The following is a 26458-nucleotide window of genomic DNA, read 5'->3' on the forward strand; positions in this document are numbered from 1 at the left end:
TCCTGTAAGAATCTCCTTTTATTTGTTTTTATTTAGCACATTACAAGTTCAGCACAGACATTGAGTAGATCTGTATAGTAACATTTGCATATATACGTTGTGAAGAAGACCTCGAGAAGAGCACAGTGTGCAGGGCCAGCCCAGTGGAGTTATGTGCAGGAAAGGACAACCTGCTGCAGAAACACTATTTAACTGAAGCCTTCACAGAACTTCCTCCATCTTTTAGATGTTAACTGTTTCTGTGAGGACACGATACATTTAGCTCTCAGAATTAAGTCTCTCTAGAAGTCCATGAATGTTCTAGATGATCCTTTCCACTTGCAGCAAGGTAAACAAGATCAAGTTCTGTTAACAACTTCCCATCAGACAGTAGGTCTACGTTAAGCAGAAATCTGACAAAGGAGCACTGAGCTTAGCTGCTGGGTCAGGAAATACTGAGTTGTACATAACAGAAGTTGATTTAAAGCCTGACTAACTGCTAAGTTCTAAGAGATGTAAGGACCATTATAAAACTTAAGCTAAAAGCATTTTATCTCCACTGATAACAGTGGAAGAACTGTTGACTAGTTTGAGAATTGTGAATCTAGTACAGCTCTGGTTAGTCTTGGAAAGTCTAAGATTTATCAACAGCTTTTAAGGGAGCAATTTATGCAGTAGCTTGTACCTAAATCAAATTTTTAGCTATCTGTAAGATTATTTCAAGAGGCGAGACTAAATTGCACTGGCAACGTGACTGGTATGCACACAGTTGACAGCGTTAAAAACGCAGCATTAGTATTTAGTATGGCTTACAGAAAAGTTCAGCAGGCTAAAGACAGAGGAAAGTAAGAAAATAAAGCATTAAATGTGTGGGTCTCTTCAAACTTCCTACTTGCTCACGACAAGAAGTTTGCTTCACCCAGTATTCTTTTCCGCATATCCCCTCCTAAAAAAAATGTTGCCATTGAATGACAGTGTGTGACACTAGTTTTTTTCTTAAAATAACAAGCAGTACACTGTTCCTACAGAAAATAATGCATAATACCTCATACTTCCCTATTCACGTTGCTGTTTGACAGCTCTAAGGTCTATGTTTTGCAGCTTGAAGTTTAAAATGCATACTCTTAAGACACTATTATCTCTCTTCTTATAATAGGCATTTCTCAAACGTAAACTTGATCTGCCGAGTAACCGTGTGCTTCATTCTTTTACACTGCTTGTGCCTGAGAATTTACTGTGCAGTTTTCTATGCCAACTTGTTACAAAAATCCCCAAATCTTCAGAAGCCTGTTTTACTCTAGAATTTAAGCTGAAGACCAGAAATCACTTCTTATCACATCAAAAGTTCAAGCTTACCTTCTATCTTCTGTGTGTTTTGTGAGTTTAAAACTGTCAGAGCACTACTGTGGGCTTTGGAGGCATGTCAGCACTGAGATGAGAACAGAGATTTCAGTAATTCATGCTGAATTTGTTGAAAATACTGTAGTGTGAAAGTAAATGCAGCTTCAGATCTACAAAAAATATTTTCCATCAACTATGAAAAAGCGTTTATTCTCTTTGTTTTGGTTGCATTCTTATAGATGGTCAGTAAGATGTCAAGTAATCTAAATAATAGCATCCCTCCCTATTCACAAATTTTCAGGGCCCATGCAAAGCTGTTCTTGGACAGTCAGAACAGATTTCAGGTGCTTATGTGCAGAAAAAAGCTTGTGGCAGTGGCTGTCAACCCCATTAATGATGTAGTTCTGTGGACCGACTCCTAAGGCAGTAAATAATACTTCATCGGGACTTTAGGAAGAAGTGTTTGTAATGTTATCGTTCCTAATGAAAAGGTGGTTTTTGCACGTGAACTTCAGAAGGCACTCTATTTACAATTTTAGATGACAACTTTATTTAGAGAGAAAAGGCAAGGGAGTTGTACTGTAGTCATCTTGTGCTCATTTTGTGCAACTTTAGTGCATCACTTCTGTCAAATTACCTCACACTAATATGTCTCATCACTCGAATGAAGTTACTCTTTCCCTTATTTAGTGTCTCTCCATTTAAGAATATGCACATTGTACCAAACACAACGAAACATGCGACAGTGAATAATCGCTATCATCAGGTGCCTCTAGAACAGGTAATTTCATCGTTCACTACTTCACTAGTGAGGAATACATCTGCTCTGCCATCTCTCTCAAATAATCCCCTGTTCAGACTCATATTGTCCTTATACGCTAACGTGTAAGACCAGACACACCAAAGCCAGCATTAAGAGTAATTACATGCACAAAGAGACAACTAAAGTGCAAGCGCCTCTGGGATATATACTTTTTATTTATGTTACCACAGAAGGTGATTACTGAAAGATTTTTTCTGCATGAAGATAAATAAAATGTTTTCATTAAGCTTCAGATGCTGCCCACTGCATTGCTTTTAAATAAAAATGCTCAATCTCTATACAGACAACAGCAAAGTAGTAAGCAAACTTATAACACATTCCTTTAATATATCAAAATGTTTCCAAGGCAACATTTTAAAAATTATACCACAGTTCCCAGTAACATCAAGCTTCATAAAGGAGATGGTAGGGAAGCTTTATCCAGTTAAATTTTAAGTGCTCTTCTTCTCTTCACCCAATAAGTTCACTGTTGCTTTCTTGGCTGTAGAAAAATAAAAGTTAAAACTTAGCAGTGGCCTACAGACTTAAGTAGCTTATTTGGTGCAAGTAGTAAGTGACAGAATAAGGACACATGAAGAACATTATTTAAGATACTTGTTCAGCAATAATGATTCAGAAAGGGCCGCGCAGTAAAATTTCCAAGAGTAGTTGAGAAAGGCAGAATCATTTAAATACTCATAAGAACACTTCTTAAGTTGGTAAAAAGAAATCAGACTGCATGTATTATTTGGGGAAAAATAGATTCAAGGTGATTTGAGGTATCTTATAAATAGTTTTTTTTTCAAATGAAATTTAAGTAAAGTTTTACTTCAGCTAATTAATAAATTTCATTTTCTCATTCATGAAATTACCACCAGACATTTTGGAGTACACAGGCCCACTTTCGAATGGAAGGCAATAAAAGCAAAGATTAAGCAACTCCAAGCTGTGACAAAATTAGCATGTTATTCAATCAAATACAAATCTAAGAAATTTCTTTAAGAGTTGTGTCAGAATCCTTTGACTACCAAAGGAATTAAAATCACAAAATCTTATAGACAGGAAACCTCCACTTCAAACACTGCTGTTTGCTTGCATTGGAGGATTTGCTTTACTAGACAAATGTCGGTTCTTCTATACTGCCAGGTAGTGGGGATGATGGTATTTTAGGATATACAAAAACACAAACGATAATTGTATTTATGGAAAATACCTTGTGAGGATGTTCAGACCTGTCTTTAGAGAGAATTTTGATAGGGTATGTATGTATGTTGAGAAGACACACAAACTTCCACATTTTGAAAAAAAAATGCAAGCTGTTTCTTGCATTCATACAGTTTGTGCTTATTCTAGCAAAACTGTACTCCCAGAAAGTAAAATTCACTGTAATCTTCTTTCCTTGACAGCTTCATCCAATTTAACTTCTCCCTTAAAATTTACATAATAATCTTGTTCCCCCCCCGTCCCCTCCCCCAACTGATTAATATTACCTTTAATATTAGAGCTGCAAAGGTAAATTCTTCCTACTCGGTGTGATCATTGAATTGTCTTTTCCTCACCTTCTTTAGCGATGGTATCTGCAGTCTCTGCAGCCTTGTCTTTCAGATCTTTAACAACATTGTCCAGCTGAGCTTCATGCTTCAGGAAGAAAGGCCGGATGATTCGATGGTAGAGAAATTCTGCTCCGTTAGACGGACTGGGAGCCATGCACCACAACAGAAAGCCACACTACAGGGAACAAGAACATCTGTGTAAGTGGAAGAGATGAGCAGCAGACAAGGAGTAGCGTGCCTTCCTAACTTTGCCACAGACTGAAGTGTATTTAAAATGGTACATCATCACCTTTGTTTCATATGGTCACAGTCAAGTAAGTATGTTTATCATTACAGTTTCATGCAATAAATCTTTAAATAAATAAATTTAATGCATACTGATAGGATGAAGGCAGAAGGCTAAAGCAGTAAAGCTCATCTGGTACAAGGTGTATCAAGACTGCATGTATTTTTCCTTTTTTATAAGGTAGTAGTACAAAAGCTGACTAGACAAAACATTAGTCTCTGGCTACTCCTGAACTATACAGCACAGGCGTGACTGAAGGTCTAGTCCCTCAGTCCCTCCGATCCAGCTAAAACACTTCCCTACCCACTCTGCTTCCTCACCTTGGCCATGCAGCAGGGGAAAAAAATGGGTTTGTGTGCATTCCAGTGGCAAAGTGGCACGATGAGAAGACGTGGACAACCCACACGTTGCACACAGACAGGGTAATGCTTTGGGACTGCACAGTTCAGGAATAGCTTTTATACTACAATCTGCTCTTTGGAAAAAAGACGTCACCACCCCAGTGTGTCGAGTAATATTTCTGCATCTTAAAAGGGGGACTGTAAAGACAGCTGTTACATATATTACAACACCTATCTTCACCACTGAAGCACCTTTGTCTGGCCTCAGTTCCACTGTCATAGAAAGACGGCTTTAGGAAGATGGCTATGTAAAACAGGATCAGAACATTTAAAGGGCAGGAAGTGCCACAACTAAATTTGCTCAAGCACTGGAAGTATATATAGAATGATATTTCAGCAATAAAACTGCAACAACAAGAACAAAAAGCAAATTTTCTCAGCAATAGAACAATTCTTTCCAGACACAAGGTGAACAATATTATTTGGCATCAAAAGCATCTCCAAAAAATAAAAACAGAACATCTTTTCACAGACCACCACCTTTTCTTGAAAGACAAAACAAAACCACCCCAGCCTTGGCCAAACTGGGCGTTTAAATGAAAAATGATAATGCCGCTTTTCAGTAATGTTGGCGAATAGGACTTACTTAAATACTTTATATCTCAGAAGTTTTCTGGTTTTCACAGCAGTATCTCCCACAGTCAGACATAGTGCACCTAAGTTTCAATGCATGCACTATGGCTTCTAAAAGTCATTTGAAAAATACAAGTGATTTCTTATTTATTCATGAGGTTTCCAGTATACTGCATAGCACAAAAGCATTTCCTATAAACCAGATGAATTACAGCATCCTATCAGAGTACCACTGTGCCTACACAGGCATTTCTGTCTCCTCTCCTTCCACTTATGCTTTTGATTTCCCACTGGAAAAATGCAAAGACAAAACCACACCCAAATATTTGTTTTGGTATTACATAAGAATCTTGTAAATAACAATTTGCCCACTACAAAGACATTGAAGTTATGAGGGGTTATTTTAAAAAGAAAGATTCTGATTTAACAAAAAAAAAAAAAAAGAATCCTGTTTGAATCATGAAAACTACAAAGTGCTCTTCAGATAAGCCTTCCAAGTATTTCAGAGTATTTTCCCTCTGTCCTTCTTGGATAAGGGATGTTGGGATTGACTTTTGGTAGGTTCTGCTCTCCAGATCTTTTGGCTCTGTCTTCAGTGTAATTACACCAAAAAAAAAAAAAAAAAAACAAAAAAAAACAGTCGAAATAAACATCTTTAACCTATTGTTTCTGGAGAGACTGCAACTCCTTTTTTCTTTAAGGCACATTTTCCTTCTCCCGGGCCTGTAGAAAGCTATTGATGATATATTTGGTGTGGAAGAGGATTTCTTTTCAAAAAGGAACCCTGATTCCAGGTCATAACAACTGCAATCCACAGAAACTTTTGCCAAGGCAGTTTACCACCCTTTTAGGCTAGCTCTAAGCTTTTATCTTTGAACTAGAAAATAAAGGCAGGAAGTGCTGCAATACCTATTTCCAAAAGCTTCTATTATTTGGAATATAATATAACAAAGAATAAATGGTAGCATCTTATATTGCATCTTTCACTAAATGCTGAAAGTTATTCTGTTTCCTGTAAAGAATAACTTGGCCAATTAACAACAGCTATTTTACCTGTCTCAGTAGACAGAGATGTTACTTAGTTCTCCTTTGTTTTAGGAAATCCCTCACCTCTAAATCCAACTTCCTTTGAAACAAAAGAAACTGAAATTTCCGTTTTCTTGCTTAGGAATAAAATTAGTCATATTGATTTTTACAGCTTTGCCCCAGTCTAGTGAAGAAAAAAAATATATATTTTACAGTTCTAGATTTATTCTCAAACACCAATGTTTTTTGAAATGTTTTGAAAAAATGGTTATATACCTTTCCAAGAGGACACAAACCAGAGTTGCAAATCTCAGTCTTTTCAAAGCTCAAGAATGTCAGACTGCTAACTTAGTTTATTTTTCCCTTGTCTCTTGTGAGGCTGGAGTAACAAAAACTGTTAACATAAAGTGGTTTGTAAAAAAAAGGTGTACAAAGCCTAGAGTGATTAAAGCGTTAATTGGAAAAAAAGAATGACTATATTCTTTGTGACTCTCCAGTCCAGCCATAGGAGGGAACGAAATTCATAATTGCACAGCGTGCAAAGGTGAGAGGATGGGATCTCTGTCCTGAAGCAGTCAGGCTGCCACATTCGGCGCATTACTACACTCAGTGAAAACTCCTCCTACTTCATTTCACTGAGTGCTTCGTAATACAGCCAATGATACAGCCTCAATGAAAACTCCTCCTATTGCATTTGACTTAATGCTTCGTGGAAGCAGTTTTCATAATACAGCCAATGTGATGTGTCTGACTGGAATTCCGTTCAGAAAGAGTTTATTATTTCATCAGAGAATTGTTAGTGAAGTCTGGAATCTCCCTGCTCCCAGTAATACTTTTAGGACAACCTCTACTACTTTCAGTGGCCATAGGATTTTAATATCAGAACAACAACAAAAAGATCTTTAAATAATCAACAGAAGTATATAAAAATAAACAGGTCACATAAACATGAAATTATGAGTTGCAAACGTGTCCTGTGTTTTAGATAAAGAAGTTGATAAATAAAAAATAGGCACAAAAAAAAGCCAAAACCACCACAGAACCCGAAAGAACTCAGAAGTTTACTGCTAGAAAACACAAGTATATGAAAGTGTTGTAACCAATATCAAAAGAATTCTTGAACATGCCTTTCACCCACATATGAAACGTCAGGGTCACAGAGATTAGGCCCTGGACTTAGGAAAGTATGGGAGCAACTATGATCAGAGCCTCAGCCCTGCAAGTTGGGGCATACAGGAAAAACAAGTAGCTAAAACTCTGTTCAGACCAAACACCACACACTCTATCAAAAGAATATAAATATGCAAACGTAGCATATTTATAAAACAAAAGTGAGTTTGAAATTTGTATGTATGACTTATCTGGGCCTCTGTTTCATAAGATCGTAAGAGACATGGAGACATCACAGACAGTACTACAAGAGGTTTTAGTTGCAGTAGATTGAAAATTAGAAGCTGCCAGATTCCTCCTTTTCCCCACATCGAATATTTTCCATCCTCCCACCCAGTTAGCAGTGCTTTCTGATTCTTGGCCAACACCTTCCGTCTGCCTTCGTATCACAAAAGTATCTCTCTCCTACCCACTGCTGACAGTAAATACTTGACTCGCATGTGCCTTTAGCAGTTATCATTGAAAGCTGTACATTTATTGTAATTGCTTCCTTCAGCTCTTCTTGCTTTTGCTGAACTGAGATAAGTATCTTACGGTTTTTGCCACCACTACATGTGAATGTGGTATTTCTGATACAGGATTATCACAGCCATCTGTTTGGTTTTTATTTGCTAGGTCAGCCTGAATTGCAATTGAATGCTCTTCAGAAAGAGTGCTCTGCTGGCATGAAGAAATCATTGCCATGTTTTTACCACCAATAAGTTAGAAAAGAAGCTCTGAGAATAGTCCGTATGAATTCAGAACTGGAGACAATAGGTAAAGTTATAATGCTGCTCAACTGCAAGGTGAAGTTGGAGATGTTGAGTAACAGTGTAAGAACAGATTCTTCCAGTGCCATAAGCAATCCTTTTGGATCCTGTTTTCAGGTCAGCTGAACTTGCATTTTCATTGCTATTTGGCTTGATCTCAATATATTAAAATGGTAGATCTTTCATGTATGTGTAGACCATAGTAAACTTCAAAATTAGCATACTCTTTAAAAATTAGTAAGCAAGAACATTAGGCTTAAAATAGTAAAATAACTTTTCATTTTTGACTAACAGGTAAAAAAGGGGGGAAGAGAGCATTAACTTTGTAAGTCAGGGATGATTTTTTTTAGGTCTGAAGCAGCTGTTCAAATGTGTGAGGGTGTTTTAGGGAGCTCGGGAACTAAATGTCTAAATGACTGTACAATTGGTGTCAGTTGAAGCTTCAAAAGGAAGAATGCAAAAGTAATGAATGTAACTGTAAAAGAACATAACTGAACCGTCTAAGTTCATTTTGTCCTTAAGATGCAGCATTTCCTGGAAAAACTACTTGGCAACATCAGACCTTACCATTAAAACTGTAAATGCCTCCACCACAATGGCTGACAATCAAATCCTTTGAAGTACTTTCCAAAGTACTAAGTACAGGCTTACAAAGCTAGGAAAAAGAAGCACGAGAACAGCAAGAGAACAAAGACGACAAGTAACAACAGTTCTGTAAGCTAAAGAAATAACTGTCCAGCAAGCTCCTACCCAAAAGCATATATGTTAATTGAGGACCTCACAGAATAATTTAATATTTGGAAGTTGATTGACAATACTGTCATACCATATTTGACAAAGGAAGCTTGGAACACATCAAACAAATAATTTTCGGTAGTCATACACATTAATGTGTATGTGCATACACATAACATGTGCTAAATACACATTAGCAACAAGCTCTTCTGATACTTTCCACTTCCTTTCAGGAAACTATCTTTTATGAAAAATTAAGATTGTATGATTGAATCTACTTCTTACGTTGTAACTTCCTTCTTTGCTCCCAACAGCACAGAAGTTAATACTTCCTTTTGATGCCTTTGCAATTTAACTCTCCTCTTCTACCAAAGCACTTAAAGCAGAAATGAAGGTACTCTGTAGATTTTACCAAGTTCATCTTGCCCAAATTTGCACCGCAGGTCAACTATCTTTCCACTGAATATCTCCATAGTCTCTTCTTTCCTAAAAAAATACCATATCCTTCCCTGCTACCCATTACAACTTTCCCACTTGCCTTACAAAAACATCAGCTGTAAACAGATCGCTTTCACAGAGCAGTATTAGTGCAACCAGCATCTAAAAATAAGGTGTCACCCAGGCACAATTCCAGGAGTCTGTTGACATCTATTCATTCTTGAAGATGTTAAAGCAAGGGGGTGAGTAAACTAAAATACCTTTAGCATGTAGTAGAATGGGAACCAGGACAGGAAGATGTCAGAGAAGAATTCGGCTATGCTGAAAACACCATACACAACCCAGTAAGTCAGCCACTGTGTGTCATCATCTTTGTTGGGACTTTCAATGGCCTTGATCCTACAAGAAAAAAAAAAAAAAAAAAAGCGAGGTAAGTAGACCAATAGCACTAGTGTAATCTGTAACGGAGAAGTTTTTACATCTCAGGTTTATTGCTACATGTGAATTCTCATAATTTAATTTCTCTATATCACCTACAGAAAAGACTTTAATGTTATCCATCACATGGACAGCGTGCCCAAGATCTCTGGATAGGAAAGCTTTTTCCTAAATATATGACTTCACATAGAAATGGCACCTGAGCTACTTCTAGCACCGTGAACAAGAGAAGAAGAGAAACATGAACATCACCACCTACCAGCTTGTGGGACAGGAAGCAAGGGGATCGTCTTTGGCCAGTTCCGGATGCACTGTGGTACTCCTGACAGGAATACCATTGGACACAAAGGAGTACATGATCCACATAACAGCCAACCTGAGCGCACCCAGCCCTGTGCTGTACAGATTCCCTGGGCGTAGGACAACCCTCCCCAGCTAATGGTAACAGGGGAGCCTGCAGGCAGCTCCCACTCAGCACCAGCAATGACATCAACTGTCTGCCCTCACTGGTATCTGAAAGAGACCAGAATGAGGCAATCCTGCCCAGGATTTCGAAGCGGATATCAAGTATCTTCACCCATCATGTGCGTGTGCTAGATTCCTTTCTGAAAGGTAGACTGTAAGATCTGCTCTAACTGCTAGCAAACACCTGGTCTACAGCAGCAGAGTAGAGGCCGTATGAAGTAACCTCCCCCAAACACACACAGTGAGGACTACGAATCTGCATCCCCAAGCGCTTTGCTCTTTAAATCCTACAGAGCTCACAAATCATGATGTAAATTACAGTATTAAGAATAGTGGAGTAACCTCAAGTAAAGTCTTGGGCTTTCTGCTTAATTATTAACTGGCTTTAAATCTCCAACTGCCAGGGGCATGCAAGTTCATAGAGTTTAAAAATAGGGGGGTTGAAAGAAAGATGCACACAGGTTTTCTTCAGCACAGGAAATGGAGACTCTGGATCTTGCTCAGTTCTCGATTAGCACTGTAAGAAGTTTTAAAAGGAAATGCTAGCCAATGTAAGCCTGATAATATGAAGCTTAAGAATATTAAAAAGCATTTGTCCTCTCCACTCATGCCACTGAATTAAAATTTGTATATTTGATTTTAATTCTCTTATAATTTATTCCCTTAATATCAACTATACTGTTGCTGATGCAAGATCTGTAGGACAAGTCAAAGGTGTAATATTTTCTTTTAGACAGTAAGGAAGACTTTGAGATTTAGGGAGATTTACAAAACAGAAGGCACAAGGAGATGGCTATCTGTGAGCAGATTTCCCCGTTGGTGAATTTACAAGCCCTTTGGACTGTCACTTCCTAGCTCTGTAAGTTAAAATAAAAAAAAAAAATCAACCATGTGCCAAGCCTTATGTTTCAGCAGAAGCACTGATAAACCCACCACACACAGAGAGATTTGGTGCAGCTACTGGATTGAATTACTTTGAGATGCAATAAGAGGATTTGACACTTAATTTACATGTCATCTGCATTAGTTTGCAGCTGGCCAGGGAGGTCCTTTGATGGGGACAGGAGCAGCCCTTGCCCTTCCCCACCAGGCACAGTAAGGGGCTGTAATTCATGTGCTGCATCAGCGCAGCCGGAAAAACAGGCTGTCTGCAGGTGGGCTGCTGGAGGTCTGCTTGCTGCTGTTCCTGACAACACAGCGTTGGGAAACTGCAGCCCAGGCAGCTTTCCCAAAGGCGTGCTGGTGTTCGGTATGCCCGCACCTCTCAGTTACTGCAGCACCACCAGCTGCGGGGCCACTGAGAAAACACAGTGGAGGTCAGGGAGAGGGCTCCTGATGTGGGCTGTTTTCACTGTGTGGAACTACCTACTGGAAAGAAAGAAAAAGCAAAACCAACTAGCAGGGAAGTCGGAGTGCTGAACAAAGGGGTAAAGGGAGGAGGGAAAGGAACATATGGCAGCTTCTCATGGTTAAGGAAAACCTGCTGGGCATCGATTTTTCCAGTTACACTGGCAAGTTCCCCAATATTACTACATATTGGGGAAGGTTTATCTTACCACAAAAAAAAAAACATGCTAGCTTGGTATTTGTGAGAGAAGACTTGGCAGTGAAACTGCTAACAGTCTTGCTGTTTTCCACGCATCGTCTTAAGCCGTCGACAGATTTAGAGGGAGGCTGTTTAACTTTTGTTAACATTATTAAAAATCATCTTAATGATCGTGAAAATAACTTTTCACTAAAAAATGTAGAACCTCCAATTCCGTGGCAAAGGGCAGATGACACATCTGTGTCAACACGGCATGTTTTAGTATCTTCTCTCCTGTAGAAATGGATGGCCTGGAAGAGCTCCAGAAGTGGGTGTGCTCCACTTGGACATTCACCATCCGCTCCTGTAGTTCCTTAAGCTGATACCTTGCCTAGTCAAATCAGAGAACGCAAATTGACTGTCCCCAGCTGAACCCAAAAGAAAGATCCCAAATAACAAGCAAACAGGAGTTTCAGGCTCACTAAGTTGAGGAGACATTCATTTTTCTCTACCTGCTAGGTAGTTTTATTTCTAAAGTATTTCAGCTTTGTAGAGATACTTACATAAGATTTGCATATGCTCATATCTACAATATATTCACTCATCCAAAAAGCCCAAGAAATGGCAGCCTTTGCTCCAAAGTATTCATGATTTCACTTGGGAGTTCTGCTAGCACCTAGAAGGAAGCATTGTTGATTTGGGAAGTCTCAGTTTAACTGTAAAGCCGTGAATCCTCAAAACTTGAAGAAGCGTCTTGACGAAATATACAAGAATTTTTAGAATCGTGAGGAACTACTCCTGAGCGCATTACAGAAAAACATTTCAAAACACTACCACCCCTCTCAAGGATGTGACACTAAATTAATACAAAAAAGAAATGTAACTTGAGGCACTCTAATGATAATGAATGCTGGTGACATAAAGAATGAGCCATGACCACAATCCTGTCTTTAGGCTTAGGAATCACAGGACCGCTAATTGTTGGTGGAGAAAGGCTGCATGCTAGCCTTGCCAAGTGAAAGTCAGGTTCTCCTTTGATCTTGAGAACTTACTTTCACTGGAGCTTATGTGCTATACATGGCACCCCACAGCTTTCCCAGTCTTCCTCCTGGTGCAAGGTGTTGGAAAGACATCCAAAGAATAAGGATTCCTTTTATCAGTGACAGGGGAGTGTCTGAACAAGACACTGTCATGGTCAGACTGTCACGAGCAGCAGTACTGCAAGTTGCCATTAACTGGTGTGGTTTAATCAGCTGACGTGCAACACTACATCCACATGTCGTTTTCTTACACGCTGCTGGAAACAGCACAGCTACTCTCCCCTCAGTACGGTAACAACCAGTACCATCAGCTCACAGGTAAGAACAAAAATTGCACCTGTTAGTAAGGATGCCAGCCTAATACCACTTAGTAGGAGGGAAGAAAGTAAAGAATGGAAATAGCAGAGCCATCAGTGACTGACCATTTTAACTGAAGTCAAGGAAAGGCAAGTATTTGATGAGCATTCTGCTTCAGAAGAGGAAATACGTCCTTCAGCTGAGAGTGACGGTGCAAGTCCATAGAATAACACGTTCCTACCTAATAAAAGGACAACAGATAACCATATCCTCTGTTACTTAAACACGATTTCCAAAGTAGAGTCACAGAAAATATTTCTTATTCAAGAACATGCAAGTACAGTATGTTATGTACAGTATCTGAACCGATTTTTGTCCATTTATAACTATACCCTGTTCAGCAGAATAATTTCACCTTAACTGGACTGCACTTCAACAATTTATTCTGTAATTTATTACCTATTATCCCGCTATAATGGTCTGTACAACTAACTGTAGGAGATACGTTCTAGGTGCTACTTCACGCCAAGGACATTTCATTTTTCTTCATGTTAAATCATGACTCTGTCAGTGTCATACTCAAAATTCAGTCTCCACCAGTACGTGGAAAGGTACAGATCACAAGACGCTGGCAGTACAGCCAGCTTTAGGACGGCCTTCCTGTAATTTGCACACTGCAAGAACAAGTCAGTCAGACTCAGCAGCATGTAACACTAAGGTCTCGTAACGAAGGAAGAAGCATCCAAAGCCCATGTTTTCAAATTCACAAATAAATATTTTTTTTAAAAAAATGGTAGCTTGATTTCTTTTTTGTCTAATAATGATATGACTAAATTTCACATTAGTTATATGGAGCAATCACACATCACAAAGGATTTCATTTGGTGCTTATGCCGAGGACTTTAATTATAGCCCCAAATAACTACAGAAGCTACACATGCAGGAGGAAGGAGCAGTCATGATGAACAGCTTCCAGTAGACTGGATGGTAAACATCACAGCCCAGTTATTTTAAAAACAGGTATCTCTGCAGCACTGAATATGACCTGCCATGAGCCAGCACTGCAACTTGTGCAGACACACGGGGAGAGCACTGAAGGCATCATTTTTAGCCACCCGTTCCCTGATAACCCCTCTAGCTGGTGATGCCAACAGGGAAGAGCTGAGGCTGCCATGCTCTCCAGCAGCCCAGGGTTCACAGGGGCTGTACAACTACAGCCTCAGGACCACGGGTCAGTTTTGACTGCTTCTGCCGTACAATCAGTCCAACTGGACCATGTCTAGCATTAATTGGATTAAGTCTAACATTAGTGATTTGCCAAGTTGAGTTATTTCACTTTGAACATGTGTCTCATTTTGACAAATACCAGCTCCTTTCCAGAAAGAGGTTGTTACTCACCCCTGAATTAGCTCTGGCATAGTAAATTCATTAGAGTTAATTCACACATACAGTATTCACAGAATAATCCTATTAGAATTTTACCAGGAGATACAGGTTTTTTGTTTGTTTGTTTGTTTTGAGCTGAGTCCAGCTAGTAAGATGTAGAAGCCAGAAATTAAGAGAGAAAGAAATGCCAAAATTTATTACCTAGTGTCACTCAAAACTCTGCAGTTTACAAGGTGTAACTGATGACTCTTGTACAAATAGAGTTACAAGTTTAAGACAAAAGGCAGACTCCAGTATAAGAAATCCTTAGTGCATAGTAAACCATGTATCCATCAACACATGTATTTCATAACCACACTGCATTGCTTAAACTAAACCCAGCCCTCGTGCTGTAGTTATGGAAGAGAGAAGCCATTCTGTGCACCCTTCCTTCAGTTTTCTAATCAGAGCTATACTGAATGAGTAGGCTGGCAAATCTGTGACTCTATTGCTAACGTTAACTTCTTAAAAAAAACTTCAGAAAAAAAGAAATTCCCTATATTTCTAAAGCTTCTATTTACCAGTCTGTCTCAGCTGCTTACAGCAGTTTGCAGAGATTCAAAACCAATTTACTTATAGCTATCTAGACACCTCTGTGGGATCAATGCTCCTCAGTGCCTCCCTGCCATCCTCATTTCAGACCCCCTTGGCAGGCACAAACTTCTTGTGTCACTGCAGTGAAGCCAGTACCTGTGGGTTAGTACCTGCTTTATCATTTTGTCTTCTCCATTTTCATCCATCAGCTAAAAGCCTTCTGTCTTCCTTGCTTCTTCCTCCATGCTGTCTCTACTAGTAGAGCATTTGCAGATACTGAAAGCATATCCTTGCCAAACACGCTGCAGTTGTGTAAGTGCAGGTCCCACCATCGCCCCTCTCCGAATTTTGTGTATCCAGAAGATGGCAGCAGACAAACTCAACAAGTATAGGAAGGGTTATTTGGTGTCCACAAGAGGCAGATACAATTAGGAGGCAACACCAAATGGAGGCAAAACAACATGACAGTGGTACAGTGTTCTACCTTAGTTTCTTCAAAGAGAAGTGGAGACAGGCAAAAAAAGCAGAGCAGAGGCCACTCTCCCACCTGTGAAGAGAGTACTACAGCTTATGTTAAATAAGCACAAAGCTAGGTTCCTCAAAAAAAAAAAAAAAAAAAGAGACAGCAGTACTGTCATTTCACCACTCTGTTTATTCCTGTCCCACTTTCCTCTGGAGCAAGTATTTGTAGGGCCACGTGATGCATCAGCTCCCCAGTTCTGACTCGAGCTAAAACCAGCTCCCCACACACGCTCCCACACCCACACCTGCAGGCTCCTTTTGGCTGGGATTAACAAGGATCAGTGCCCCAACCCAGGCTGTCAAACCATTGCGCTGCTGCTCGTTCTACCCCGCAGGCAGGCGATGCAGGTGGAGCTGCATGCACTGCAGGAGCTCCAGCAGACTCCCGCGCTCTGCTCCTCTAGATGTCCGTGTACCTTCTCTGGAAGACGGATTTGCTCCGCTGCCAGCCTTAATGCAGGTGAGGGAAGTCACCGCAGGCTTTAGCAGAGCTCACCCTGTGCATGAATCCTCAGAATAAGCTTCGCCAGCTTTACTACTGGCTGTCCTTGTCCGCATGAGCAGCTAGACCAGTATCAACGCTCTGTCTCCACGAGTCTCAAAGGCCCTGTTTCAGTAACCTCCAATTTCACTTTTTATTACAGGAACCTTTCAAGTTGTCTTTCCTCAAGGTTATGAGGATGAAGACAAGGACTGTGTGGCCAGGAAGCTTACGAAAAAGCAAAATCCTACCTGCAAAATACAGACATGCTGCATCTCTACCAGAAGATACCACTTGCTGGCAATCTGCAGCACTGCTGGCACCCTCTGTACCTGTGACAGACAATTTTGTTGGAGGAAAAACGTATTTCATATTCTTTGATCGTCTCTCCACAGCTGTTACTTTCTAGGGTATAGGCACAGAGATCAAAAAGAATTGTTGTTACCCTGAGGAGAAGTCGTCATCCTCTTCTGTATGCTTACAACAATATAGGAGGAATAAAAACTACATTTCCTTGTCAACATACAGTGCACTGCAGAGGCTGTATTTTAGGCATAATTTTGTTACAGCTCTAAAACTGCTTTTCAGTTCTGTTTACCATGATATTGGCAAACGAAATACAGGGTGGCCTTAAATTACATAAGCGTGCAATTAAACAGAAAATGGTGCAACGTTTTCAGACTTGATTCTCAAAGCAATTACAGTCTTGGATAGAAAAATCTTGCTGTTGTAAGGTGATCACTGTGCAAGTACTTTTTAAATTAGAAAGCAAGTTACGTAGATCCTATGGTTTTAATTACTGAAAGTAATTTAAAAAATTGATTCATCAGGGAGTGGGAAAAGGAGTCAAGTTTCAGACTTGGAGGAATAGCTTCTGGGTTCAGGTCTCTGCAAATCCTCCTGATTCCTTTCTGAGTGCAGTGCCAGCTACTGAACTGTGTTTAACATTTTGTCATTTCTTTTTCAAATTTTTTAAGTTTTAACTAATGTTCACAGATCCTACCATGAGAGATTGCATTTCTCTTCCCAGGAGCTGAAGACAGCTTCATTAACCTCATCCAAAAATGCTGTATTTTGCTCACTATGTACCCAGTGACAAGTAGGCTGCCGTCCTTTGGGGATAGCAAGGTGTGACCAACTCTCCTCCAACAGTCTCAGAGCTGTGGGGAAAGCCTTTTGCAGCATAACTAAAACATGACTGCAACAACACAGGCAAACAAGATCAGCTACTAACAATAATCCACATTTTTCAAATCTTTTTGACTCCACCTTCTTCGACACTTAGGATCAGCAATGTTACACATCAAATTTCAGAAGCATTGTGACTCAGCAGGAGAAAGCATAGTTTAAGAAAGTGTTTCAGCAAACCCCAGTGGTGTAATCCTAACTATCCCACTAACAACTGTACCCTTAACATGAGCCAAGTTGCTAGAGATTACTGCAGTAAGGGAGAATAGTGCGTGCAACAGTTTTTCAGTTTTTTATTTCTAGACTAAGAAAGTGGCAAAATGCCTTCATTTATGTCTCACACACATCTGCATTTCCTTAAAATGGGGTCTGTATCAGTTACAGACTAGTAACCTTCCAAAGAGTTTAACTTGGATTGTGGACCCACCTGTAGAACAAAGGTCTTTAAATTTTTGACCGAAATTTAAATTGTGGAAGATAAATTCTAATGTTATCTACATTTGTTGTAATGTTAGAGTCACTCTTGCATCTAACAACTTGCTATCTCTAGAAAACGCGCCATTTCCCTACTTAACAGATACACAGCTTTTGTTTTAAGCACAGCACTCTCAAATCTGAACGACAAAAAGCAAACACGATTCAGATGAACTGACTTGGCAGAACATATGCAAATAAAATATACACCTTTTAAAGTTTGAAACTCCAGGGAAAGAGTGTCATCTGAGAAAGTGGACAGCGTAAGAGCAGTCAGATTTGGAAACTTTCTGCTTAACTTTACTCTGAGCATTGCAGGCCTCATTTGATACATCGGTTCTCTCCAAACAGTTTTATAAAGCAACAGCACATCGCTTGTGAATGTAAATACACCATGCAGAATTTTCCAGGAAGTAAAAAGTAAGCATTCTTCTCAAAATTTGTTCTGAGAAAGCAAGTTTACTGTCCTAGCTCTCAGGATTTTTTTTTTTCATTTACAATTTTACATTTTTAAGCATCTCTGACCAAAAAAAGCACCATTCCTGTTTCAGTGGTATGGAACATGCAAAGAAAGCCGGAGACAGGCTCAGGTTCACGACGACACTTACAAGACTTTAATTGCATGTTTACACCTCTCTGCAATCAGAATAGATTGTTTCCTGTCTCTAAAGTGCCATAAGAAGCACTTAAATAGTAAAAACAGCTAAACTGAAGTAACAGCATAAAATTAACCAAAGCAGAAGGAGGGATGATTGTACTATACTGCTCTTCTCCCCTGAAGACACCAGTAATAAGTTCAGACATTTTACTGCCCAGAGCTATTTTCAGCTTAGCCATGTTTAAACCAAACATGACAGCACTTCTGAAATTTCAGTAAATCTTTTGCACGCGTTTCTGAGTCATCAGGGGCTCCCTTCCTGCTTACACTCTCTTTTTTGAGGCAGCTAACCACCGTGGGCTATGGGTGGAGCTATGTTTAAACGGGCTAGATCTGGAAAGTTTAGAAAAGCAGTGAGATATTGGCAACATTACCGAAGCACTTGCAAGACCCACTCCTTCGACCTGCTAGTCTGAGTATCGCCTTGTGCAGTTAAAGCTCACTGAATGCATAAAAGGTTGTTGCTATCGTCTGCGGTGAACGTTCAAATGCTGGCCTACTGCAAACGAGTAGCAGATTTCAACTTAAAAGCTATTACATTTTTTAATCACAGAGCACCGCGCAGGATTTGAGGGAGTAACGGCAGGATTTTATGACTAACTTTAACCCAGATAGTCTGATGTTGTGGGCAACAGCCAAATAAGCTCCCCATGGAAAACTACTGCTGAATTTTGCCTACGTTAAGAGCCTTGTGGGTGGTGACATGGCATACAAGACTTGGATTTGGGGAATCATGGAGTCATAGCATGGTTTGGGCTGGAAGGGACCTTCCAGACCACCCAGTTCCAACCCCCCTGCCACGGGCAGGGCACCTCCCACCAGACCAGGTTCCTCAAAGAAGAGCCAAGAATATTGTGCGTGACAAATGATCGTGCGTGGCTGCTTTGTGCGCAAACACAACACAGACTTGCATGAAGCCAAGCCAAAGGTGAACACTAAAGAGGGGGAAGGAGAAGGGAAGCAGCCGTGCCCACCTGAAACCACCTTGTGCCTTGGCCAGTGCTGGCTGTACGGGGACACGGTGGGCACAACCCACCAGCCCGGCCTCACTGGTGGCTGCAGCCCCAGAGATACGCCAGCAAAATTCACATCTGCTGCACAGCACATGCTGCCAGAAAGCAGAGAGAATGGTGCTCAGGAAAGAAAAACTGCAGAAGTACACAAGGCTTGGTGGGTAGCTGTGAAACTGCCAAGGTTCTGCCTGTGAGCAGACTGAACTCTGAGGAGAGCATCTCTCTGGATTTTTTTTCCACATACACTTTCTTTCAGGCAAGAAAAGAGATGATCAGTAACTACTGTGACCAAGGTAATCCAAAACTAAAATCCTAACAGAAGAGAGCTGAAGCATGCCTAATATGTCTCTCATCAGTAGTAGCCTGTTGGCTTTCCTAAGCAACCGTAAGAATAGTGATCTCTCTTGCAGAACACACTCATTCCACCACTTAATTCTACCACCAGGTCTTTTCTACTGAATACTTAGTTATTTCTCATTTTAAACTGTTCAGACAATCACATCACAAAAACTGCACACTTACCTACATCACAACAGAAGACAGTAAGTTAACTGGGGAAAGGCAGTCTGTTTTTTCCTCTTTCAGTACCCTTCTGAGCTGATTCACGTGTGGACCCATTGCTGACATGCTTGTGTGAACATCAAATTAATTCCCTCTGTTTTACATTCTGTTGACGGCTGTGTTCCCTGACCTCTTCCAGGAGGCACAGCTTTAACAGCTGTACAGTTTACGTGGCAAGGTTTTAGCAGCAGGGTGCTTGCAGGGGTGACCTCTGTGCGCAGAGCCCAGCAGCTGCCCCATGCCAGATCAGAGCCAGCTCCAGCTGCTCCAAAAGGGACCTGCTGCTGGCCAGAGAGCGACGATGTTTGGGCCTCTGCAAGAGCAGACTGAAGAAAGGGGAAAAAAAACTGCTGGGAAACAGCAACTGGGACAGAGGAGTGAGATTGTGAGAGAAGCAGTCCTGCAGCCCCAAGGTCAGTGCAGCAGGAGGGCAGGAGGTGCTCCAGGCAGGCAGCAGCAGTTCCCCTGCAGCCTGTGTAGAGGCCCCTGGTGGAGCAGGCTGTCCCCCTGCAGCCCATGGGTCCCACATGGAGCAGAACTCCACGCTGCAGCACCCCCGTGGAGGAGCCCCCGCTGGAGCAGGTGGATGTGGCCTGGAGGAGGCTGCGGCCCATGGAGAGCCCCCACAGGAGCAGGCCCCGGGCCGGAGCTGCAGCCCGTGGAGAGGAGCCCACGCAGGAGCAGGGGGCTGGGGGGAGCTGCTGCCCGTGGGGGACCCGTGCTGGAGCAGTTTGCTCCTGGGGGATGGATGGACCCCATGGAACAGAGCCGTGTGGGAGCAGTTGTTGAAGAGCTGCTGCCTGTGGGCAGCCCCCGCAGGCTCAGATCAGGAAGGTCGGAATCCCGTGGGAGGGACCCCACATGGAGCAGGGGCAGAGAGTGAGGGGGAAGGAGCAGCACAGACAAAGCATTGTGGATGACCACAACACCCATTCCCTGTGCTGCTCAAGGGTGCAGGATGAGGTAGCAGAGTCAGGAGTGAAGCTGAACCTGGAAAGATGTTGTTGTTGAGGGAAAATGCTTTTATTTTTTATTTCTCACTATCCTAGTTTATTACTAATAAGCAATAAATTAATTTTCCCCAAGTCAAGTCTGTTTTGTCCACTCACCAATTACTCTAATTACTATCATGATCTCCTTGTCCTCAGCTCAGCCCTTGAGTGTTTCCATTGTATTTTCCCGTCTTGCAGAGGAAAGTGGGTGAGAGAGCAGTGTACTACCCGCCTGGTGACCAGCCAGGGTTAACCCACCACAGCACATTTGAGGGTGTTTTCAAATAATGAAAAAAGCTGAAAACTGTTTTCTACCCAATGCTAGGAAGCGAATCTCACTAGTATTGATGTTTCATATAGTAGGCTCTTCAGTTGTCTTTTCAAAGAGGAACAGACTAAAGAGAAGTGAGGAATGAAGACACCAAACTCGCTGAAGCTTGTTGCACTTTAGGCCCACAAGCAGAGGGAACAGGACTCAGCAGCACCCTAACTACAGTACGGGATCAAAGCTGTGGAAAGGAAACTGGAATCACTCTAACTCAGCTGTATCTTCCCAAGGCTTAGCCCTACATTAAGGTATCTACCCTAAGGTAGATATGGAGCATGGCATAATAGTGCCAGGACAAAAAGAAACCCATACAGTGGAAGACAGGTCATGTCTTTGAGGTAAAACCAAACCGGTTTTAGGTTTGGTTAGGCAGCCCATGCATGGCAGCAGACTGAAAGCCCTCTGAAGAGAGAGCACACACATCCTGGCATGTTGCTCCCAGGCTGATCCCATAACCACGTACAGACTTGCAAGGGCAACCGTGCCTGTCCTGAGTTCACACACCTTCCCCCAAAAGTGGGAAATGGAAGAGGACCATGAAAATGCATGCTAGTGTATTCCCTCCCTCATCTCCTCTGCACTCATGCTGGGCTGCTGGCTCTGTGGGCAAAACATAGTACATGAGAAAATGCAAAGCAGCATCTCTGCACTTGGGAAGGGAGGGAAGAGCACCCGTCATGTCAGCAGGCTGCTTCACAGGCTAACACCTCTCCACAGGATGCCACTAAAAAGTGTATGCCCCTGGCACACTGCACACCGTGTACTATATAAATGAAATTATCACCTGAGATTATAATTTTATCCTAAAAAACGTTTCCACGTTAAAAAGATATGCGAAGGGAAAGCATTAAATGAGCATGAATCAGAAAAGCCAGAATTGGCACTGTATTCATGTGCATGGTATTCACGCTTTTTTTTGTTTGTTCGCAGATTTTAAATAAAATTTGTAGTCAAGGACAATGGCCAATGCAACCATTACAAAAACAGACCAAAAAAACTCACAGTACTAACATCAGCAAGGTAAATTTTCACACTAAGGTACACTTAAAACTACCTGCACACAGAAGGGTAGGCACTCTACAAAAAGATAAACTTAAAATATTTTTTCCAGATTTGGACAAAAAAAATAGGAAGAAAGAAAACCCACACTATTTGTATTTGATTTGCTACTGTCTTGCCTCCACAGCTTTAAGAGCTCTATTTATTCATCCCAATTGCATATGGGCAGATTTAAAATCTGATCTCAAACCATTTTTAAAACAAGTGTAAAACTTTAAGTAGCCTTTCACGAAGTAATTATAAAAATTTAATAGCGGCCTAACTCAGGCACAAAATAGTAACATAAATGTATTTCCTATTCAACTATTTAAAGGTTCTACAGTATTTAAACATTTCCCCTTTCTGATTTTAATTAAAAAAATCAATTATGAATTGACTTATAAGAAATAAACCCTGAATTTCCCCCGAGCTGTTCTTGACCTATTATATCCTAAATTAGTGCACACCAGTAACACTATTTAGAAAAGCACTGCTTAGTTTCAAGCATTGTAACCATAAGGCATTTCAAAAGTTGGGTTTAATCTTGTATGAGTCTAAAACTAACATGATCTCCCACACTCGGAAAGCAAGGTAAGGAGCAAACAAAGCAACGTATTTTTAATTGCCCATAAGCTAATTCCCAGATAACACATTTTTAAAAGCCGCTGACTGTATTTAAGCAGTTGCTTAAGAGGCAAGCACTGTGTTTCAACAACGTAACATTAAAGCTGGGAAAAACTTCCATTTTATGCACACAGCATGCTGCACAGAAGGTTTTATTTAGTAAACCTCCAAAGTGTTTTGCAACCTACTGAAGTCTTACCTAATGGGAAAGTCATTTTGTTCTAGTAACTTGACAGTATAGTGCCAATTAAAGGATACCAGCTACTTTTATAAACAGAACATCCACGGGGGCTTTCCTGAACTGTCCTCTGAAAGACAAAATGTTTTCTAAGACTTTAACTCTCAAGGGGACCTCCAAAGCCTTCCTCTCCATCTTTTTCTCTGCTAGGCTGTTTTGCAGAAAGCATCACTCCTTAACGTGGCTGCCTCTGCATGGCACTTTGCATTAAACATGTGCTGACACCGCACCGCTGCCCTCCTGCGCACCTGGAAGCTCACTCTGCTAAAAGCAGCGGTGTGAGTTTTAGCCAGTGCCACCACAGCAGCGTGTTCTCTCTATTAGGAGCAGCAGCTAAGGCACAGAGACACAGCCTCCCTCCGGAGATGGCACAGCCGGGAAGCCAAGGAGGAAACATACTGCACTGTGGGCGCAGGCTTTTAAGCACGAAGGCTGCTCAGCATCTGCCAGCCCATGACACAGCACCTGCCAGGCGGACAGAAGCTTGCTCCTGAGGCGACACCCGGCGCCCCAGCAGAAGGCGGGTGGCAGATAGCAGCCACGTTTCCGAGCACGGTCCTCGAGGATGCCCAGAGCTGGGCCCCGGCCACCAGGTCCCTCCCCGGGGTGACGGGGACAGCCTTCCCGGCGCCCTCCCCGCACCCCCCACTCCCCCCGGCACTCACGACACGTATGCGGGGTATCCGAAGCCGATGATGTTGCAGAGCAGCGAGGCGCCGTATCCGATCACCAGGTACACGGCCACCGCCCCGAGGACAGCTGCGGGGAGACAACAGGACAAGGGGGGGGAAGGCAACGTTACCGGCGGCGGGGGCAGCCCGCGGGGCGCCGCGGCAGCGCGGCCCGGGCGGGCGCTCACCTGCGGCGCTGAAGGGGTACATGGCGCGGCGGAGGGGCGAGGCGCTGCCCCGGCGGCTTCCCGAGGGGGGCGGCCCGGGGGAAGAGGCGGAGGAGCGGGACAGGGCGCGGCCGCAGCCGCCGCGAAGCCGCCCCCCTCCCGCCGGCCGGCGAGGCGGCTCCCCCCCGGTCCCCGAGCGCCGCGGGACGGGCGGGCGGCGGGCGGGCGGCGCTCACCGATGGCGATGTAGGTGCGGTCGACGCCGGTCTTGCTCTCGATGCGCTCGAGCGCGGCGGTCATGCAGTTCTTCTCGTGCAGGAACCGGTCGAAGCGCTGCCTCATGGCCGCCGTCATGGTGAGGCCGCCCGCTCCTCAGCCCGACGCAGCTGCGGGCGTGTGGCCGACGAGGGACGGGCTCGGCGTCTGGCACCGCCCGCACACAGCCGCGACGGGACCTGGAGCAGAAGGAGGAGGAGGAGAAAAAGGCACGGCGACCCGCCCGGGCGCCACGCCACCGCCCGGCGCTGCCCTCCCCGCAGGGAGGCGGGGCGCCATCTTACACCGCCCCTCGGCGCCCCCCCCGCGCCCCAAAATGGAGGCCGGGGGCCCGCAGCCTCCTCGGGAGCCCCTCTGCCGGCCCCGGGGTGCGGTGCTCGGGGCTTATTCGCCAGTTGCGGCGGTGTTGTGAATCTCCTCCTGCGAAAATAAACCCGGGGGGCACTAGGGCCCGCACCGCAGTTGCCTGCGTGGCTGGTACCAGTCACGGGAAGTCGTGTGAGGAAATCTGACCAAAAGGTTAAAAACCACGGTGTGCGTTGTGAGTGACTGCAGGTGTTACGTGAGGAGAAAAAGTCACTGAACTTCCCGGTGGAAACCGAAATGATGCTGAAGGGCTGAGAAAATGTGGCTCCACTGCTCCCCAAAAGCTACGTGGAAGTCCGTGGCTCGTAGCCATAACCATACCCAATAATTTATGTTGTGCATAATCTGACGAACTAAATATAATATACTGGGTACGACATCGTCTTGGAAACTTCCTCAGCTGTGCTGACTCTTCCCAGCAACCCCTCTGCATCTGACTCAGCACTACAGCTAGTAACATGCTCTCCTCTTGCCTTCAAATCTGTGTTACACCTAGGCATGCTGGAACACTAATTTGCCGTAGATTTTTCTTTTCTCCTATCTTCACCTAAGAAAAATTCAATGTAAGTTGCACATTAGCCTTTTATGCTGTCTTTGTTCTGGGGAAATGCCTCTTGCATGAAATTGAAAATAATTTTTTCTTACTGTTGAAACAGATTTTCTTCTTTCGGGCAGCTGTCATTAAAGGCAGGAATGAAGAGCAGCGGAGATCATGGGATCACAGAATGGGTAAAGTTGGCAGGGACATCTAGAGGTCATCTGGTCCAACCATCTGCTCAAGCAGGGACACTTAGAATAGTGCCCAAGACCATGTCCAGGGGGCTTTTGAAGAACAAGGAGGGGGACTCTGCAATCTGTGCCAAAGCTCCAACACCCACACTCCACAAAAGTGTTTCCTGATGTACACAGGGAGCTGACTGTGCTCCAGTTTGTACCTAGTGCCTCTTGTCCTGGCACTGGGCACCACCAAAAAGAACCTGCATCCACCATCCTTGAACTCCTTTCAGATATTTATACACATTTATGAGATCCCCCCTAAGCCTCCTCTTCTGCAGGCTGAACAGTCCCAGCTCTCTCAGCCCCTCTTCATAGAAGAGGTGCTTCTGTCCCTTCATCAGCTTGGTGGCCATCCATCAGATTCTTAACAGTATGTTCAAGTCTCTCATGTACTAGCAGCCTCACCAATGCTGAATACAGCAGAAGGATAACCTCTCTTGACATGCTGACAATACTTTGCCTGATGCAGCCAAGAATACCATTAGTTGTCTTAGCAACAAAGGCACATTGCTGACTCATGTTCAACTTTGTGTCCATCAGGACTCCAAGGTCCTTTTCTGAAAAACTGTTTTACAGCTAGGTGACTCACAGCATGTCCTAGTATCTGGGGTTGTTGCTTTCCAGTTGCAGGAGTCCACACTTCCTGTTCAACTTGATGACATTCTTTTTAGACCACCTCTCCAGCCTGTCAAGGTCCTTTTGGATGGCAGCACAGCCCTATGCTGAGTCTGCCACTCCCCAGAGTTCAATGTCATTTGCAAATTTACTGAGGGTGTGTTCCACCTCATCATTCAGATTGTTAATGAAATTGTTAAACAAGACTGGGCCCAGTATTGACCCCTGGGATACACCACTCATTCCTGGCCTCCAACTAGACTTTGTGCTGCTGACCGCACTCATTAAGTCTGGGTTCAGCCAGTTTTTAATCCACCTCGCTGTCTGTTCAACCAGGCCATACTTCATCAGCTTCTATAGGAGGATCTTCTGGGGGACTCCCTGTAATCGTGACCCAATAGCTCCCTGCCTGCTCCTCATCCATCCCCAGACAGAGCTCCATGCGCTCCAGCAGCTCATTGACATCAAGCATGATGCCCCTTTAATGCCTCCCCTGCCTGTCCTTCCCAAAGACCCTTATCCCTCCATGCCAGCAGCCGAGTCATGAGAGCCATCCCACCACATCTCCTTGATGCTGGTAAGATCACAGCCCTGGAAGCATAGGCACACCTCTAACTTCTCTTGTTTATTCACCATACAGGCACGTAAGAGGGGTATGCCAGCATGCTGTGTTACTAGAAGGTGTTTGAGGG

General features: G+C 43.0%; 1 protein-coding gene across 2 annotated transcripts; it reads right to left on the reverse strand.

The window, feature by feature from the left end:
* On the reverse strand, window positions 1-24201 carry REEP5 (receptor accessory protein 5). Of its 2 annotated transcripts, none has more exons than XM_035309590.1 (5): window positions 23969-24201; window positions 23560-23653; window positions 9314-9452; window positions 3613-3850; window positions 1-2624 (listed from the first exon to the last, which is right to left on the reverse strand). In XM_035309590.1, exons 1-4 carry the CDS (start codon window positions 24084-24086, stop codon window positions 3659-3661), a joined length of 543 nt encoding a protein of 180 aa, XP_035165481.1. In that variant the 5' UTR covers window positions 24087-24201; the 3' UTR covers window positions 1-2624; window positions 3613-3658. The 2 variants fall into 2 exon arrangements, with proteins under 2 accessions (XP_035165481.1, XP_035165480.1); XM_035309589.1 differs by having other exon boundaries at window positions 3682-3850; window positions 23969-24198.
* Between the last annotated feature and the right edge of the window lie 2257 nt (window positions 24202-26458).

Source organism: Oxyura jamaicensis, chromosome Z, assembly GCF_011077185.1.
Source record: "Oxyura jamaicensis isolate SHBP4307 breed ruddy duck chromosome Z, BPBGC_Ojam_1.0, whole genome shotgun sequence".
Classification (NCBI taxonomy): Eukaryota; Metazoa; Chordata; class Aves; order Anseriformes; family Anatidae; genus Oxyura; species Oxyura jamaicensis.

Bases quoted from the DNA above. Each gene is read 5' to 3' on its own strand.
- REEP5 (XM_035309589.1), bottom strand. From the start codon at position 24,086: ATGACGGCGGCCATGAGGCAGCGCTTCGACCGGTTCCTGCACGAGAAG. The intron at 23,654-23,968 runs GTGAGCGCCGCC...GTCTCCCCGCAG, and splicing joins CCGCACCTACATCGCCATCG to CTGTCCTCGGGGCGGTGGCC. The intron at 3,851-9,313 runs GTATTTTAGTTT...TGTTCCCTGTAG, and splicing joins CATTCTACTACATGCTAAAG to TGTGGCTTTCTGTTGTGGTG.